The 13,670-nt window shown below is 40.4% G+C and overlaps 1 protein-coding gene across 4 annotated transcripts in view; it reads right to left on the bottom strand.

Annotated features, from left to right (window-relative positions):
• Positions 1-13,442, bottom strand: part of SMARCC1 (SWI/SNF related, matrix associated, actin dependent regulator of chromatin subfamily c member 1) — a 178,836-nt gene extending 165,394 nt beyond the window's left edge. For 3 of the 4 annotated variants that reach the window (XM_004283880.3, XM_033413117.2, XM_033413118.2), the window contains exons 1-2: positions 13,135-13,442; positions 5,025-5,144 (exon numbers count right to left, since the gene is read on the bottom strand). In XM_004283880.3, coding sequence (XP_004283928.1) covers positions 5,025-5,144; positions 13,135-13,332 — 318 coding nt within the window. In that variant the 5' untranslated portion in view covers positions 13,333-13,442. The remainder of the gene's footprint in view (positions 1-5,024; positions 5,145-13,134) is intronic. The other variant, XM_049716278.1, reaches the window with a different exon arrangement.
• Between the last annotated feature and the right edge of the window lie 228 nt (positions 13,443-13,670).

The following is a 13,670-nucleotide window of genomic DNA, read 5'->3' as shown; positions in this document are numbered from 1 at the left end:
TGCCACAACTAAGAGTTCTCATGCTGCAACTAAGAAGTCCGCATGCCACAACTAAAGATCCCACATGCCGCAATGAAGATCCTGCGTGCCGCAGCTAAGACCTGGGACAACCAAAATGAATAAATAAATAAATAAAATAAAATTTAAAAATGATATAAATGAACTTAAAATAGATACCCAACAAGGACCTACTGTATAGCAGAGGGAACTCCACTCAATTTTCTATAATAACCTACATGGGAAAAGAATCTGAAAAAGAATGAATATATATATATATATATACACACACACACACACACACATATATAACTGAATCACTATGCTGTACAACTGAAACTAACACAACATTGTAAATCAACTATACCATAATAAAATTTTTTTAATAAATAAATAAAATATAAATTAAAAAGTAGAATACAAAATTGTCTATAGTCTATATGCCTGTAGTTACAATTATGTTTGTGTTATGCATGCAAATGTACTAAGCCTTCAAGGGATTATGGAATAACAACAATTTTTACTTGTGGAGGTAAAAAATATTTCAATTCATATTATGTTTGCCTATGCAATATATTTTTTTTTTAACATCTTTATTGGGGTATAATTGCTTTACAATGGTGTGTTAGTTTCTGCTTTATAACAAAGTGAATCAGTCATACATAAACATATGTTCCCATATGTCTTCCCTGTTGCGTCTCCCTCCCTCCCACCCTCCCCATCCCACCCCTCCAGGCTGTCTATGCAATATATTTTTAGCCTTACAAAGTACTTTTTTCCCCTAAATCTTTCTAACTTCTCAATTAGCACTAGATAGAACCTACCCTATGTTGAGCCAGCTGTTTAATATCCAATATGACTTAGTAAGTTAGTACATAAAGTTCCATTTTGATTTTTAAAAAATCAAAAAACAAACAGCCCAAACAGTGAACTCCTACACCAGTCCAGTTTATTCAGGAAAAAAAGCTTTTTAAGGTAAATAGCTTACATGTTTCACTAAAACATTCTCTGCTTTATTGTCTCTCTCCTCCATTTTTGTTTTACACCATTACACGTTATATCAATCCCTTTCATTTTGAAAAAAGCTAAACGCTATTCTGAGAAAAAGAAGTACATCTGGTCCCACTGGCACTAAGTCATGAATTATTTTTAATTCTGGTTTATTCCTAAAAATATTCTTCTCTAATCTTTAAAATCTGGAAAAACAATAATGGTTTACTTCCCTGGAGTTAAATATTCCACAAATAAAGTCCCTTGTAAATACTATTTTTTAAGACACTCATACAATCCTAATTAGAAATACCAAAAACACAATGTGAATCACCTTACATATAATACTTCATATAAAGCTACATGTAAATTTTATTCTAAATGATTTTATACTTGATAAAATATAATCTGTATTATATTAGTGTTTTAAATGATGAAAACTTCAACCAGTTCCTGATTTGATAACTCTAATCCAGTTGATAATATAAGAGAACAGGAAATAAACACTCAAGTGTTTGGAGGTAAAGGAACATGGAGCTTTCAAATGATTCAGAATAATATGCCCAAACATGTAGAGAAAAAGACAATGATAAAGCAAATGTGGTTAAATGCTAAAAATTGGGGATTCTAAATGAAAGTGAAAGTTCTTTATACTATTCTTGCAAATTTTTACTTTCAGTTAATTTTAAGTTACCCAAAAACCTCAATTGGTCACATACTTCAGAAAATGAAATATGCCGATTATCCAGTAGAGTAGTTCCCATTTATTAAAAAATGAGCAAGTACCTCCAAATCTAACAATGTATTTATAAATTATATGCATGTACATACTATAATACCAATATACTACAAATATCTATAACTTAAATCACATATTAAGAAATAGGTATTTTGAAAGCATTAGCTAAAAAATAATTAAAATAAAAGGAATGATCTTGCTCTGCAAATGTGAATTCAACCAGTACCCAGTAATTCCCAAATCTCTTCCTCTAATTCAATCTGTTCTCTTGAACTCCAGATCTCATTTCCAACTACCTATAGGATTTCTAAACCTGAGGTACCTACAGGAGAGCCAACCTCAACACAGAATAAACTGAGTACCTTTCTCCAGAAACCTGCTTTTATACTCTAGCTTCCACCTTAGTGAGAAAGCAATCTGCTCAGTGGAGTCATCCCAGTCAATTCTTTCTTATTTCAGCCCCACAACCCACCCTCCCCACACACACAAAAAAAAAATCACAGAGTTCTACCCCCTTGCTGTGCTTCCTAATCACTTTCAAGATAAAAGCCACACTTCTAACACAGTAAACCTGTAATTTTATGACTGATTCTGGCCCATATTTCTGCCTACTGTCCCTCAGTTCTAGCCCTGTTGAACTATTTGCAACTACATTAAAAGCCTTTAGGCTTTTATATGTTGCTATCACTGCCTGAAAATCCAATCTTCCAGCATGTCCCTAAAGAACCCATACTCTACTTTCAGGACTCAGTTCAAATGTCCTTTCCCTTGGAAAACATTTCCTGAGATGAGGAAAGTCAAAGGCTCTATTCATATAGGTCACTAGAGGGTAAGTAAGCTCCCTGAAGACAAACAATACACTGCATTACTCCTTGAATTCTCAGAACTTGGCACATAATCAAATGCTAAATATCTGCTGAACTCAAATCAGTGAGGAAGGGACCTCCCTGGCAGTCCAGTGGTTAAGAATCCACCTTCCAATGCAGGGGACGTGGGTTCGACCCCTGGTTGGGGAACTAAGATCCCACATGCCACAGGGCAACCAAGCCCGTGTGCTGCAACTACTGAGCCCACATGTCACAACTAGAGAGAAGCCCCCGCACCGCAAGGAAGAGCCCGCGTGCTGCAACTAAGACGCAACTAAGTCAAAAATAAATAAATAAATATTTTTAAAAATAAAATAAAATAAAAGCAGTATAAAAACAAACATTAAAAAAAAAAAAAAAAACCTTCACATTCCAATGCAGAGGGTGTGAGTTCAATCCCTGGTCAGGGAGCTAAGATCCCACATGCCTCATGGCCAAAAAAAACAAAATATAAAACAGAAGTAATATTGTAATAAATTCAAGAAAGACTTTAAAAATGGTCCACATCAGGGCTTCCCTGGTGGCAAAGTGGTTAAGAATCTGCCTGCCAATGCAGGGGACACAGGTTCGAGCCCTGGTCTGGGAAGATCCCACATGCCGCGGAGCAACTAAGCCCACACACCACAAATACTGAGCCCGTGCCACAACTACTGAAGCCCACACGCCTAGAGCCCATGCTCTGCAACGAAGAGTAGCCCCTGCTCACCCCAACTAGAGAAAAGCTCACACACAGCAACGAAGACCCAACACAGCCAAAAATAAAATAAATTTAACAAAAAAAGATCCACATCAAAAAAAAATCGTGCAGAAAAGCAGCACCCTTTAATAAATGTTGTTGGGTTAACCAGATGATCATATGGAAAAACTGCTTTTTTTTTTTTGTGAGCACTGGATCCACTGCTCACAATGAATACCAAGATAAATTCTAAATGGATAACAGAGTTACATGTAAAAAATGACACCTACAAATAGTGTAGAAATTTGTTCTTCTACAAATACTAGAAGAACACATGGCTGAAATCCTTTATCACCTACAAGTGGAGAAAGCTTCCCAACGTGATTAAAAAAAACACATCCATATATTTGACTTAATGAAAATAAATGTCTGGATAGCAAAAATACCGTAAGTGAAATGAACAGATTTACTGCAATATCAGTAAAACAATATTTTTTATTCTCAATTATATCTGAGAAATCAGTGAGTTATTAAAACTAAAAGTTTAGTGATGAAATAAGAACACACAAATCGGAAGCTTTTGAGATTTATAAAAAGGTCTACCAATAACAAATTCAGTAGAGGCAACAAACAGCAGACTGGAAACTACAAAAACCCGAATCAGAGAAATGGAAGACAAAAATTATGGGAAAATATAGGACAGATAGTTCCCGGAAATCTAGTATTTGTACAATCAGAGTTCAAAAATATAAAGAAATACAGGATGGCAGAGAAGACTAACAGACTGAATGTTCCCTGAGCTAAAGAAACATAACTGAGTCTTCAGATCATGATTTACGATAACTAGACTTATTTATGAATTTTAAAGATCAGTATTAAAAAGGCGGAAATCAGGGACTTCCCTGGTGGCGCAGTGGTTAAGAATCCGCCTGCCAGTGCAGGGGACATGGGTTCGAGCCCCAGTCCGGGAAGATTCCACATGCCGCGGAGCACCTAAGCCCGTGCGCCACAACTACTGAGCCTGCGCTCTAGAGCTGGCGAGCCATAACTACTGAGCCTGCATGCCACGACTACTGAGGTCCGCACACCTAGAGCCCATGCTCCGCAACGAGAAGCCACTGCAACGAGAAGCCTGCGCATCACGATCAAGAGTGGCCCCCACTCGCCGCAACTAGAGAAAGCCCACGCATAGCAACGAAGACCCAACACAGCCATAAATAAATAAATTTCAAAAATTAAAAAAAAGGGGGATATCAACAAGTAACATCAGATTTTTCTGTACAAAATCAAATGTGGAAATAAGGCATAACCCAATATTTCTATACCAGGCCAAACTTTCAGTCAAAATACCAACTGCAAGGAGAACAGAATCATATTCTCACATAAGCTCAGAAGAATCCCACCTACAAAATATAATAAGATTCCAAGAAACAACATTCTAGCCACAAGAACTGAAACAGGAGAAAAAAATGGAAAAGACTTAGTACAGTAAAGACAATAAGGAAACTACAACATAGTAAAATGTTAACAGTTAAGTCTAGGTAATAATTGTTGTAATGTTTAATGCAAATTTTAAATGACTCCTGAAAGAGATGCTTCCTACAGTTCAAAAGCAAGTGTTCTACAGCTAAAATTCTGTAGCGATTCCTCCTTTTTCCTATTCTATAGGATAGCAGCAGCAAAATAAACAGCTGTAGGCTGCACCCAAGAGTACAGGAACTGAAGATGTCCCAGTGTGATAAGCTGATGTACTTACAGGGAGTTTGGTGAAGGCCGGGTTGGTGACATGTTTCCCAAAGGCATCTTCCTGGAACTGGAGAAGCTGTACCACCAGCCCAGCCAGTGTTTTATTGGTAGGAGCATCCGCATGAACATACTGCAAGATAAAGACAGAGACTCAAAAACTGGGGCAACTGTGCAGAAGACAATGGAAGACAATGTTAGCTTACTTCCCAGTACCTAAGTACTGGCCTGGTGGCAGATTTTTAAGTGTCTGAGACACTTACATAAACAAATACTGGGAGCCGTGGGGAGGGATAGATAACATGTCCTTTCAGTTAACAGATCTTAAGAATGAGAAATACTATGCCCAAGAAACCAAACCCAAGTGTCATTCTCATCTGCACCCGGACCTAAATTAGATGGTGAGATCCTGGACCTCAAACTTGAGCCTGATGCTACTGAATTGGCCTAAAAGTTTGTTCGGGTTTTTCCATAAGATGTAACAGAAAAACCCGAACGAACTTTCTGGCCAACCTAATATAATGGAATGAGACATACTGGCCACTATATTTCGCATGTGGCCAGAGAGCCAACTGTGTACAGTTTTTCAAACAAGTCCACAAATTCTTTGATACTCCTCTCAACAAGAGGTGGGGATCTATGGCCCTCCTATGTTGAATCAGGACCATCCTCAGTGACTCGCTTAAAACCATTAGAATGCAACAGAAGTGATGCTGTGTGACTTCTGAAGATAAATCAAAAAAGATCATGCAGCTTCCACATAGTTCTTTTGGGACACCCACCTCTGGAGCCCTGAACAATGAAGTCCAACCACCCTGACATCACCATACTGAGGAAGCCCAGGCTACACTGAGAGGCCACATGGAGAGTCCCCAGCTGCTGTTCAGAAGACTGACAGCACAACCACCAGACACATGAGTAAAGATGATTCCAGGTGATTGTGGCCCCCAGCTGTCAGGTCACCGCCAATCATCAAACATCCCCAGTCAAGGCCCCAGACACCACTGAGCAGAGATAATTGGCCCTACTGTGCCCATCCAAATTCCAGACACACAGGAACTCTAAGCATAATAACATGACTGTTTTTATGCATTAAAAAAAATACATGTGTGGGCACTTAAAAATGGTTAGGATGGTAAATTTTATAAGATTTTTACCACAATAAAAATTTTTTTAGAACAAATGTACACGAAAAGTTATCCATGCTAATGTGAATAATGTCAAGAAGGCCAAATTCGTGGTAGACAGACAGCAAGCGAGCATTACAGCAAGGAAAGATAAAGGGTACATGACAGGGAAAGCATAAATTACTGAGTTCAATTAAATGTAAAAACTTAACTTAGTATTAAGCATTCACTATCACTTTGAAAAGCCATCATTAATTTTTTTTTTTTAACCTCCAATTTTGATCAGGAAAAAACATCTATACTTCCTTCCATAAAAAAACTAAAGTTTTCTTCCTGGAAAGAACCTCTTTCCCAGTACCACCCAACATTTCAAGATAATGTTTCTCTTGCAATAAATAATGTCTCAGTGATACATATACAGCAAAATATCAGCTACACAGTCCACCATTAATTACTATGCCTTAAGTTGACTGGCTCTCAAGATGTGCTACTGTCAATCAAAGACAGAGCATAATATAAAAGGGCAATTCTTAAAGCTTAGTATCCTCGCAAATTTTTATTTGTTCAGGTATGTTAGCTTTCCACTCTAAATAGAGCAGCCAGCATGCAGTTAACTTTGCTGAAGAATGGTATTTTGTTGGAATGCTTTATTTTTATTTTTATTTTTTTTAATTTTATTTATTTTTGGCTGCATCTTCGTTGCTGTGTCCAGGCTTTCTCTAGTTGGGGTGAGTGGGGTTTCTCATTGTCGAGGTTTCTCTTGTTGCGGAGCATAGGCTCTAGGCACACGGGCTTCAGTAGTTGCTGCATGCGGGCTCAGCAGTTGCAGCATGCGGGCTCAGCAGTTGTGGCTGGAGGGCTCTAGAGCACAGGCTCAGTAGTTGTGGCACACAGAATTAGTTGCTCTGCGGCATGTGGGATCTTCCCGGACCAGGGCACAAACCCGTGTCCCCTGCACTGGCAGGCGGATTCTTAACCACTGCACCACCAGGGAAGTCCGAATGCTTTATTTTACATGAAATCCCCGAGACCAAAGGTTGGTAAAATCCAGTCTACTGCCTGTTTCTGTGTGGCCCACAAGCTAAGAATGGTTTTTACATTTTTTAAATGGCTGGGAAAAAATTAAAAGAAAAATAATATTTCATGACACATGAATATAACATAAAATTCAAATGTCAGTGTCCATAAATAAAGTTTTATCAACACAGCACACTCATTCATTTGCACATTGTCTATGGCTGCTTTCCTGCAAGAGCAGAGTTGAGCAGTTGCAGCTGAGACTGCATGGCCCGCAAAGCCTCAATATTTACTCTTGACCTTTATAGAAAAAGTCTGTCTATCCCTGTTGTACACTACTCCTTTTTATCCTTACAGATAGCTTCCTTTTATTTAATTTAAAGGTGTCCTGTAAAAACACATTTCCTTAAGGCCACAAAGTGAAACAAATGTCAGACATGAGCCAAAAACTGGAAACAAGTTTCATACAATTAAGCACATAAGATGTCAATTCTGTTCGTCTAAAATAATGGTTCTCTTAATTCAATAAGTCAGGCCCAAGAATCTGCATTTCTAACAAGTTCCCACGTGACACTATGTGACTGGGAACTACACTTTAAGAACCACTGGGCTTTAAAAAAAAAATCCACTTCAAATATTATCATATATCTCAGTTAAAGAACACATTTTATTATAATTTAGAAGTTAAAAACCAGGTAAGCAATTTTTTCTTTTTTTTTTTTTTTGCGGTATGCAGGCCTCTCATGTTGTAGCCTCTCCCGTTGCGGAGCACAGGCTCCAGACGTGCAGGCTCAGCGGCCATGGCTCCCGGGCCCAGCCGCTCCGCGGCATGTGGGATCTTCCCGGACCGGGGCACAAACCCACGTCCCCTGCATTGGCAGGCGGACTCTCAACCACTGCGCCACCAGGGAAGCCCCCAGGTAAGCAATTTTTAAATGTTAAAAACTTCTCACAATTGCCCTTTCCTACAATGCCAATTCCCATAAAAACCAAGTTTACTTCTCTGAGGACTATGAACTTTCAAGTGAAAATTTAACATCAGATTTTTTTTCCAATTTACTCAACATAGTAAATCTTTAATAAGTAATACTCAATTTTGAAAGTAATCAGTAATACTCAACATAGTATAATCTTTAATAAAGAATAAACTCTTCAAGTCTAACCCACAGAACTGGCACAGTATGTTGTACATACCCAAAAGATAACTTTATAATCTTTAATAAGTACAAGCTTCTCAAAGGAATCACATAAAGTACTCCAAGTTTTTCCACACATGGTAAAGCAACGTGAAAAATTAATAATCGTAACTTTTTATTTTTCATATACCTGCAGACAACTGAACAGCGCCAAATCCTAAACCTGAAAGACACCATTTGGAGGAAGGTTGTTCAGCAAAAAACAAACCAACCTTCCAAGCAAAAAGTAATTTTTAATGACTTATATACATAGCTTTGTATATATTCTAAACTTCACTACTATCTACACGCTTCATTTATTGTCATTAAGAATGAGAAAGATTTCATGTGGACAGGCCTACAGTTTCAGAATAAAGATGGCCAGGTTCAAAGCCCAATCAAAATGATTATCTTAGGTATTTTAAGATCCAATTTTTAAACTACAGAACATTTTTAACTCCATTTACTTTCTCCAAATCACCCATAAAAATGATCAAACATTAAAATGTATGCAAGAGATGACATTTTTAACTAATAAACTGAATCTGACATTAATTAATGTCAGATTCATACCGTCTCAAAAGGCAGTCAATGTACGACTATAAGATTTTAAATCGACTTTTAAAAATTTCTAAGAGTAACATTCTGTTTAACCAGTAAGAATGAAGCAGGGGGACCAAACGATACATGGCAAAAGTATCACTACCACCTCAAATTTATATAATCCTACCTTCAAGGACTATCTCATTTGATTCGAACAACTGTCTGTGGGAGTCACAGTCTTACTCCCAACTTACAAATGAAAAATTAAAACATGGAAATCAAGTCATCTGCTCAATGACACCAATTAGCAGCCAAGAGTACTGAACTAACGTCTTCCAAACTAACGTAATGCTCATTCCACTATCCCATACAGACATAAATTCATTTCAACTGCTTCCAAAAATCTCACCTAAACATAAAAAGTTCTTAATAGCTTTCAAAATAATGAATCCTGATTAAAGGGAAAAAAATTTAATAATTATATAGACTACTTCAGTCATAAAACTTTTATCTTTTGATCAAAAAAAAGTTCAACAGAATGTTTTACTTAAGACAAGAAAAATTTTTTTAGTCTCAAAGTATTTTGATTAAGAAAGTTAGGAGGATATGTTTGGAAAGTTGTTATCAATAAATCTGCTTTATATTCCCTGTGACATTAATATAGTATCAAAAGTTTAACTTATCCGTAAACAATTCTATTGTAGCAGATGTCCCATCTGGAAAAAAGAAAAGTCTTAAACTGTTAAATACTTTATATAAAGGGCACTGAAATGCCTTCCTTGGGCCATCTACTCTATTTTAGTAATCTTCGTTAAATCCAAAGCATCTTTATTTAAATCATCCTAAAATCTTAAATCTTATTTCAGGGGTAAGCCAAACTTCGGGAAGAAACTCACCTGGGAACTCAATGGCTTATAGATATACTTCACAAGGTTTTATCATCTGAAAATCACTCTGAACTATGGATAGAAATATATCTTTCAAAGTTAGGATGAAAGATATGCACCCAGTAATACAAAGCAGGCAGCTTAGGTAGATAAACAAGCTTCCACACTGCCAGTGGACTGAAAACGCAACCTCAGGCAAACAGTTAATCTCTCTGTGCTTCAGCTTCCACGTACCTAAAGTGGTCACCTCCTCTAGACTCCTTTGGCTAGTTGAAGCTCATCCCAGTCAAAAAGTATTCACTCTCCTTTCTGTACTGCTAAGCCAAATGGATCAACAAAGCCTAAAAAAACAGGTTTCTATACTAGTTAATCTATTCATTCATGGAACAAATATTTACTGAGCACCTCCTATAGGCATTCAGAAGACAAAAACAATAAAAGGAAGTTCATTTTTAATTTGAAATCACCTGGGTTTTATAAGTAGGTGCCTATGTCTATCTTTTCCACAACACTGTGAGTTCCTTAAAGAGAGGGATTATGTGCAGCCAAAAAAAAAAAAAAGGCAGAGGGGGGGTTGGAGCCAGGCAGACCTTTGAATTCCAAATTTGCCACTCCTAACTGTAATTCTTAGAGAAGTTACTTAAATCTCCACCCTCAGGTGTCTCTCATGTGGAAAATGAAGTAAATAATATCTATCATTCAGGACTGCTGTGAGGATTTAAGTGACTTATGTTTTAAATGCCTGGGTAAGGTGGATGTTCAGTTGTTCACTGAGTGCATACATAAACCCATCAATAAAAATGCTACTATCAATGTCATGTTTATTTCATTTATTTGCTGAGATTTATGAATTTGAAAACACACTATTAAATGCAACAGAAAAGTTTAGTTAAATCTTATCAATGTGTATACCAGGTAGAGAGATATCCTGTACAGAGGAGGCAAAGAACCATCTGGTAAATATTTTCACCACACCAACACCACTCTCAGAGGCTGATAGGATTCTGACTGTCAGGCCCAAGGGATATACAATTCTTAATCTGAGTAGGCCCAAGAAACACACTCTAGCTTTATGAAACTCTGAGAGGTCAAACCTAACTTTAACTTTGTCTTTAAGGCCTCAGGCACACTGAGCCAACATTAGCCTACTGTCTCTTCAACACTTTGGGACAAATCCTGCAATCAGCCTCACAGCCAGTTCCTCACCCACCCAAACCTCTTAAAGATTATCCAAGCCTAAAGTTGCCCTCTTAAAATTGGGCACAAATAGATGCACAGAGTTTGGAGAGGTAGAAATTACTATTACTGTATTTCCCTTTTTCTCTTCCCTTCCTTGCTATCCAAAGGAATATTCCTTCTATTTCTCTTTGTTAAAGCTACACTGATAAAGTCATACAATATTATATGTCAATTATATCTCAATAAAACTGGGGTATAAAATCCAGACTGGGGGGAAAAATACATTAAGGTATATTAATTTAAGACCCAAAGTACTGGCTGAAGGGCACATGATAAACAATACTTTAATAATATAAATATATTCAACTCCCTTAGCTACTACCAGAAGCTCTACTGCCAACACCAAAAAAGTGACCAATTTACCATTGTACAAGGGAAAACAATATTCTTGTTTACCTACATGTAAATGAGAAAAAGCTACAATCCCAAATGTGACTGCAAATTTCAGGGGGGGGAAAAGTCAAAGAATCAAAAAATATATTGTAAATAAAAATGCATATCGCTTCTCACTTCCTAAAACCTCAGATAAGGAATGGTCATTTCTGAGAGTACCACAATGGAACGCAAAAGCACCCAAGATCCCTGTCCATGCCTAACAACTTCCAAAAGCTGATAGGCTCCACTGCGCTGTACACCCCAAATGAGTAGGTTCCTAGACTATCTTTTCATTCATTCCAACAAATATTTACTAAGCAACTACTAAGAGCAAGGCAATGAGGATCAAACACCTTCCGGGACACGTTGTAGTGAACAGGCCTAACAAGGTCCTTGCCCCAGGGTTATGGTCCACAACGGGGGAAGTAGAGAACTGAAAAGGGTGTTCCGGAAATTTGGGGGCAAAGAGTATTTTTGGCAGTCTGCGTCCTTACACCTTCTAAGGGAGTCATTCCTAAATAGTTACATAAAGGGGACGCTAAAAAAACATTTGTTATAAACAAGAGGCTAACTTACAACTTTTAATACCACTGACTCAGCGGAACTTACATTCCAAAGGTAGAGCAAACAGGTAGATAAAAATAATCTCAAAAAGTGGTATGGAGCTTCCTTGGTGGCGCGCAGTGGTTGAGAGTCCGCCTGCCGATGCAGGGGACACGGGTTCGTGCCCCGGTCCAGGAAGATCCCATATGCCGCGGAGCGGCTAGGCCCGTGAGCCATGGCCGCTGAGCCTGAGCGTCCGGAGCCTGTGCTCCGCAATGGGAGAGGCCACAGCAGAGAGAGGCCCGCGTACCGCAAAAAAAAAAAAAAAAAGTGGTATGAAAACAAAGGTGATATAAAGCGGGGTGATCTAACATGAATGGGGTTCTCAGGGAAGGCCTCACATTAGCCACAAGTGAACATTAACTCTTGCACTCCCACTATACATAACCAGAAGTAGTGAAGTAAAAGCCGTCATTTTTTTTTTTTTTTTTGCGGTACGCGGGCCTCTCACTGCTGTGGCCTCTCCCGTTGCGGAGCACAGGCTCCGGACGCGCAGGCTCAGCGGCCATGGCTCACGGGCCTAGCCGCTCCGCGGCACGTGGGATCTTCCCGGACCGGGGCACGAATCCGTGTCCCCTGCATCGGCAGGCGGACTCTCAACCACTGCGCCACCAGGGAAGCCCAAAGCCGTCATTTTTTAATATTAGTTCTCATGAATACTATAATTCATTATATTTAACCTGCTGTAACCAACGTCCGAGTACAATCGTCCATAGTCCGTCTTTAGCATATCAACAGCAGATAGTAAAACCTTCGTCACCTCACTTGACTTTGAAAACTAGTCTCTAAACAAAACTTGCCACTTTTACCCCTCTGGCTCCGACAGTTTTAACAATCATAGCTCACACACCTCAAGCAGCCAACAAAAGAGGAAGATTCACACCCTCCGGGTCGCTGAGCTCGACCTGCTCCTGCAGGAGCAAGCGGGGGCTTTTGCCCGGGGTGCGTGGGCTCCCAAGAGCGGAGCTCGGAGGACCAGTGGAGTCCCGTGCGCGCGGACGCCGAGAGCGCACCGCGGGGGCGTGGCGGGCCCTGCGCCTGCCTTTGTTGTCCCTCGTGGCGCGCGGGGGGAGGGGCGGCCAGAAGCCCGCGAGGCCAGTCGCCGCCCCCGGCCCCCGTCTCGTGGCCTTCCGGCCCCTACAAGCGCGCGAACCCACCTTCTTGTAGTGCTTGCCCAGCCAGACCCGCACCGAATCCAGCTGGGACACCGTCTCCGGGCTCTCCCAAAACTTGCTGGTCGGGCCCCCGTCCTTCCGTCGATAAACTGCCAGGCCCGCGGCCGCCGCCGCCGCGCCTCCCAGACCCGCAGCGCCCGCCGTCGCCCCCAGCCCGCCGCTGCCCGCCGCCGCGGCCATCGTCGCCGTACGTCGTCCCCACAGCCCTGCCCGCCCGCCCCGCCCCGGCCCTCGCGGCGTTCCTCGTTCGCACGCGCGCGCGCAGCCGCCACCTCCGCCTCCCGGCACCGCCCAGTCAGCCCCCTTCCGGCGCGGAGAGCCGGCCCCGCCCCTTCTCGGGACCGGCGCCTAAGTGACGAGAACACGCCCATACGCATGCGCAACACTCTCTCTGGGCGGGCCTAGGACGAGCTCATCCCCCCGCCTCTTCCGCCAGGCTGTAGGACAGTTCACAGTCTCCGCCCCCCAGCTTCGGCTTGTTAGTGTGTGGCTGTTTCCCGGATACCTGCGTCGAATCG

This window comes from Orcinus orca, chromosome 10 (genome assembly GCF_937001465.1).
Source record: "Orcinus orca chromosome 10, mOrcOrc1.1, whole genome shotgun sequence".
NCBI classification, from domain to species: Eukaryota; Metazoa; Chordata; class Mammalia; order Artiodactyla; family Delphinidae; genus Orcinus; species Orcinus orca.
This window is presented reverse-complemented; position numbering and strand designations above follow the sequence as displayed.